Raw genomic sequence first — 6,000 nt, 5'->3', positions numbered from 1 at the left:
ATTTACTCATTTGTTCCATTGTTTGCCTTCAAAGAACGGTTCAGTTACACCGTCACACTCAGAGGGTTGTTTCACTAGTCACTGAACATCCTTCAAGGGCACATAACATGACATTTCTCCTGCTTGGATTTCAGCCTCTTAAGCAGTAAAGTCAGGATGTTATCTCCACTTACTTATATAATTCTAAACATGCTCATCTTTCACAGCAACAACAATAAAATCTAAGGAGCATGTGCATGAATTGTGAGGCAAATTAGCTATGTGACCTCCAGTAAGTCACCCAGCCTCTCTGAGCTCCACTTTTCTCATTTATAAAAATGGGGATAATAGTAGAAACAAGCCTATGCTTTGTACTGTTGTCAGAATAAAATAAGTGGGTGGATGAAATGGGCTTAGCAAGTCCTAGGCACATAGTCATTGCTCGAGTGATCAAAGGTCATGATGGTTTCTAGAAAGTGGTAGGCATTTTGTCAAGAAAACGAATCGTTTACCCATAAAATTGTACTCCTGCCAGTAATAACCTATAGCCATTTCTTAAAATGGAAAGAAATAAGACTGTAAAATGAACAAAACCCTAATAAGTTTTAAAAATCTATCCAAGCCCAGTAGTTAATGGAGAAAGATGGAAACATTTATCCTAAACACATTTTTGAAACAAAGGACATTGTGCTAAGGAAAGCCAGGTGTCCTGGTCCACTCCCATCTGCAGGCACCAGGCTGCTTCACTAAGTCCGCGGTCCCCTATGCACAGTGCTCAGTTGCATCTCATTTGTGAGTGCTGTCCAGCGTCTTCCACTGGAGCCAAATACATAGCCAGAACTCTACTAGAAAGGAAAACCACTGTGCAGGATTACTTCCGGCTATGGTCTGAATGTCTGCGTCCCTGCCCCCGCCCCCCCCGCCCCCTACCAATTCATGTTGAAATACTAATCCCCAAAGTTGATGGTATTAGGGGTGGGGCCTTTGGGAGGTAATTAGGTCACGAGGATGGAGGTAACCTAAGGAGCATCAGGTGGAGGAGGACATGGAGGCAAAAGAAAGCTGGTAGTCAGCTGGGGAACTAGGCTCCCTGTGACGCTGAAAAGTAAGTGTTCTGGGAATAAATGAGAGAACGAGGAGGGTAGAAGGCCCTGGCCAGAGATAGGCTGTCTTGATTTAAAACCTCAGAGGACAAGCAGTTATGGGTGGAGTGACAAGTTTTAGTGCGGGTATGTGCGGGTGACTGCAGAGCTGGTTAGGTGAAGAGAATGGAATTCTGAATGTGGTTTTGATCATATTTTAACACAATGTGAGATCATCTAGATGCAAAACATCCCTGTGGAGGTAACCAGTGTGGCACATGTGATAAAAAAAAACACACCAACTCCCCCCCCCCCCCCAAAAAAAACACCAACTCTCCTTTTTCCTTGTTCCAAGGAAAGAAATAGACACAGATTATAACTTCATTTTTATTTGGTAGCAGGAACAAAAGAGTTCAGCATTTACTGACAGAACTGCAGAATTAAATGGTGGTGCATTCTTTTTTTAAAGTGCATAAACTTGACAGCTAACATTCATCCCGATCGAGCAATAATGAACTAAACACTAGCCCTGAGTGGTTGCAAATTCAGCTGAAGTGTGTATCATTTGCAAATGCAGTGTTTCACTGTGAGCCTTCCCTGAGAACACACCTGGCATCTTTAGAGGAATTTGCCAGATTAGTCTGCAACTCTCAAATCTGCTGGGGACTTCCCCATTTTCCTCAGCCCCTTCGGTCTCCAGACCCCTGAGCCTGCTAAGCTGAGTTACAAGCTGCTAGCTAAGCTTTAAAATCACTGTATTAGTCTGGAAGAGCTAATATACTCTGAGTACTTAGCTTTCTCCTAGGGAGTCATCTGCTACTTGGTAGGAAACAGATGACTAAGCAATCATTATCAACGCCATGAGATAATTCTAGCACAGGGAGCAAATAATCAGAGGATGGCATGCACTACAAAGCTTACTTACTGTGAAATGAAGAAGGCAAGCAGCTTTTTATTGAATATTAAAGGACAAATCATGACATCACTGACCACTCTGTTATTATTGTCATATTTTCTCCTGAAGATGACAGAATTTCTTTTCTGGATTTCATAGAAAACACTTCAGGCCTAAGTCTCAAGTAATGGAGCCAAATGTTATCTGCCTCGACACATCATTATATTTGTGTTTCCATACATTGGCAAAAATAGTATCTTAAATTGTGATTACAGACAAGTTGAGTCGAGAGTGCTTTCATCTTAATTGAAATACATACAAATCAATACATCAATCTACATACATTTATTAAGTGTCTTATAGGGAAGGTGCTGTCCCAGGTGTAGTTGAGTGTAGAAATGAGTGTAAGACATAATTCCTATCTTCACAGGTCTTAGAAAGCTTTCATTTTATTTTTACTTTTTAAACAATATGTTTTTATGATTTTAGAGAGAAGAGGGAGAAGAGAGATAGAAACATTGATGAGAGAGAAACATTGATCAGCTGTCTCCTATATACCCCTACCAAGGATCAAGCCTGCAACTCAGGCATGCCTTAAAAGGGAATCAAACCGGTGACATCCTGGTGTATGGGATGACACTAAACTGAGCCACACCGGCTGGGTATTCATACTTTTAGCATCAGACATGTTCACAATAAAGAATTATATTGATAGAGCTTGATAATTCCAATTGCTAGTTAAGAATCATATTAAGAAAAATACACATTTCCAGAAATCATTATTTAATGTTTTTGATGCTAGCCTTTCTCAACACAGAAATTTAAGTATGTTGCCTTCAGGGTGAATTAATGTACTCAGATTTTCATTCAAATGGCATTATTACTATTTAAGGTTCTAATACAGTTTTTCATAAACCAAATTTCAACTTCTTAAGAAATGCCTCCTCTTCTTGATCATTTAAACATTTTCTGTAAACCACGTATTCGGGTCTTCCTATCAGTGAGTGATGTCAGATTCTTGGTCTACTCTTGAAGTCGCAGACACAGGCACCATTTGGACATCTTCTTGAACTAAATATTAAAGCAAAGGTTCAGCAGCACGTTTTAGTCGAGCTCAGGTCTCGATGCTGCCAGGCCCGTGGATCTCCCTCCAGAAGGCCCGGTCCTCCTTGGTCCCAGAAGATGTCACTTCCTTTGTGTATATTCAATTCGGCATTGTCCTTCTGGCTGCTGGACACCCACCAGATGGAGAGAACTCTAAGAGCAGAAATGTGGAAATTAAGAGACAGACAAAATCAACAAATTTAGACCTGCAGTTTATTCACTTATAATTATCCCCAAAAGATCCAGAATTTACATTTAGAAGATTGGAAGTGTTTGCTTGATGAGTCTTATCGATTTGAGCCTTCCACTCAAGGGACAGAAAAGAAGGCAATCCCTTCTCCTAATGACCATCCCATCAGTTTCACCAGCTACCCTCCCTTCACTTTGTCTGGCTAAACAGGATACCACAAACAAGACTCTTTCTACATTTCTGGCCCCTAACCGGGACACCTGACTTACAATCTCTGGGTGAGATCTCTATGCCATGTAATAGAAGTTTAAAAAGCAAGGAAGCCTTTTTTAAAGGATGACACCCAACTGAGCAGGTATGGCTCAGTTAGTATTTAGTTCAATAAGTCTAGCAGGTATGGCTCAGTTGGTTGGGTGTCATCCTATGCATCTAAAGGTTGCTGGTTCGATTCCTGGTGAGGGCACGTGGCCCGATTTCGGGCTCTATCCCTGGTAGGGAGCGAGCAGGAGGCAGTGGATCCATGTTTCATTTTCCTATTGATGTTCCTCTATCTTTCTTTCTTCCTTCCTTTCTCTCTGAAAATCAATATAAAATCTTAAAAATAAAAATAAAATAAAATAAAAAGCAAACGAGGTGTTGGTGGTATGAATGAATCACTATTACAGTAGACCAAAGGTCCTAACTTCCAAAAGGATATTTTGTGGGTTCCAAATGTTCTGATTTCTTTCTCTCTAGTTATGAACAAGGAATAAATGTGTATGGAGATGAGAGGTGGTCAGTTTATTGCAAATAATACAGAGGTTGCTGTGACATGGAAGCTTGAAAAAGAAAAGCTACCTATTCTGTCAGCCGTGAGAGTTGAGGGGAAGAGGAGAAGAGAGGAAAGAGGAGATGGATCCAATTTAAGTCATTAGTCTACCGTCAAATGTGAGTGCAACATGGCCTGGAATGGGCTCCTTAGCCAGGAGCCTCTCAGGGGAGTTGAGAGGATGAGTGTAGGGTTTCTGTGGATCCTGTGAAATTGCAGGCACAATTCTATGTGTATGAAGAGGAGTGTGTTTTTCTAGAACGGGAATCCAGAGGTTTTATGAGATTTCTAATGGAGACGACTCCTGCCCCGCCCCCCCCCCCCCCCCCCACCCGCCCAGCCAAAAGGTATAAGAGAATCAAATCAACCGAGCAAACAAAACCCCACTGTATTAGTACAAATGTGCTTGCTTTTGCTATCCAACCATGGACTCTGGAGAGCTTTGTGTTTCCTTATTGTTTGGTTTTTAATGGGAGAGAATGGAAAATCAATGAATTTCTTAAGATCTTCTGAGGTAAAATAAAACAATGGGCTGTTGTAAAATAAATCTGGGGATTCTAAAATTTTATTTTTGCTATTATGACAAGCATATTCCTTTTCAAGTCCAGTGGTCTCTCTGCACGTGACAGAATGTTCAGAACATGCCCCGGCAACCATCCCCTCCCACATCCTACAAGAACATGGACATTTGAAGGTCATTTCCTGCAGTTCTTTGATCACCTCATTTTACAACCTAGTAACACAGGCCCAATAATTACATAATTTCCATTGATCTTTCTCTTTCTAGAATAAGAATTTATGAAATAGAATGCCCTTTGAGATCACGAGAATTCACTTAGACCTGTACTTTTGACAAACTGAGATAGCATGTCTTTTAAAAAAAAGTTCTTAGTAGTATCAACACAGAACTAGGATGTATGTAAAATAATATAATAAATACAACTAACAGAATTTTTAGCTAGGAAGGAAGTGCTGGGAATATCTTGCCTGGGGATCTGGTCACAATGACTAATCTCCAGCTTTGGGGTCATGTGACTCGGACGAAGGTTATCCTTCTGATCTGAAAAGGAGTTTCTGTTTCTTGCTGGTGGGGAAATAGTTGACATCTGGGCAAAAATGTGACATCTAACTCGGGGACCAGGGACCAGGATGTGGTGCCTGTATAGCCAGGCCCTGATCTTCATTTTGCTAAAAACAAACAAACAAACCCCAAACCCTGTCCTCAGCTGAGAACCTGTGTGAAGGGTATTTGACTCCCGTTTCATTGTAGGATTCTGAGAGCTCCTCATGACTGATAGTTACTTGTTCTCAAAATAGAACCGCAAAAGAAATTAGGGGAAAGTGCTGAAAGGTGCACTTTTGTGAGTAATACAATATTGTCTGTGTCACTTATGCACTTACATAATTTCTACTGAAATGTCACCCAAGGGTTTTATTTATCCCTCCATAGATTAGCCTCATTATATCAAGCTTAAACCAAAGCACAAAATGCTATGTGAATAGCCCTTCGAGTGCACCTTCAGTTTAAATAGCACCTTTTATCCAGAATTTTCAAAATGACTTCCAAACTTTAGGAATTAAATTGCATTTCCCCTTGGACAGTGGTCCTCAACGTGTGGTATCCAGACCAGCAGCATCAGCAGGACCAGGACTTGTTAGAATTGCAAATTCTTGAGCTTCTCCCCAGACACACTGGATCAGAAAATCTAGGGGTGGGGCCTGTATTCTGTATTCTAACAAAGCCCCCAGGTGATTATGATGCTCCCACCAGTTTGAGAGCTGTTGGTCTAGGAAACAGAACTATAGAAAATGATGGGAACATTCAATGGTCAGCGGTTGGAAAGGTCATGGCCTTTTCACTTTCGTCCACTGTTTTTACATTGGGTTCGTTTTCTTCCATTAATGGATCAAGGGCTACAACCTGCCTCCAAAACTGATGGTT

The 6,000-nt window shown here is 41.0% G+C and overlaps 1 protein-coding gene across 2 annotated transcripts in view; it reads right to left on the bottom strand.

Annotated features, from left to right (window-relative positions):
• Positions 1–1,434: 1,434 nt before the first annotated feature.
• CYP39A1 (cytochrome P450 family 39 subfamily A member 1) overlaps positions 1,435–6,000 on the bottom strand; it is a 73,673-nt gene continuing 69,107 nt past the window's right edge. For both annotated transcript variants that reach the window (XM_070418471.1, XM_070418472.1), the window contains one exon: positions 1,435–3,213. In XM_070418471.1, coding sequence (XP_070274572.1) covers positions 3,142–3,213 — 72 coding nt within the window. In that variant the 3' untranslated portion in view covers positions 1,435–3,141. The remainder of the gene's footprint in view (positions 3,214–6,000) is intronic.

This window comes from Myotis yumanensis, unplaced genomic scaffold (genome assembly GCF_028538775.1).
Source record: "Myotis yumanensis isolate MYYU_CA2020_CCGP unplaced genomic scaffold, mMyoYum1.0.hap1 SCAF_6, whole genome shotgun sequence".
Lineage (NCBI taxonomy): Eukaryota > Metazoa > Chordata > Mammalia > Chiroptera > Vespertilionidae > Myotis > Myotis yumanensis.
Note: the sequence above shows the minus strand (reverse complement) of the source record. Positions and strands in the feature narration are given on the sequence as shown.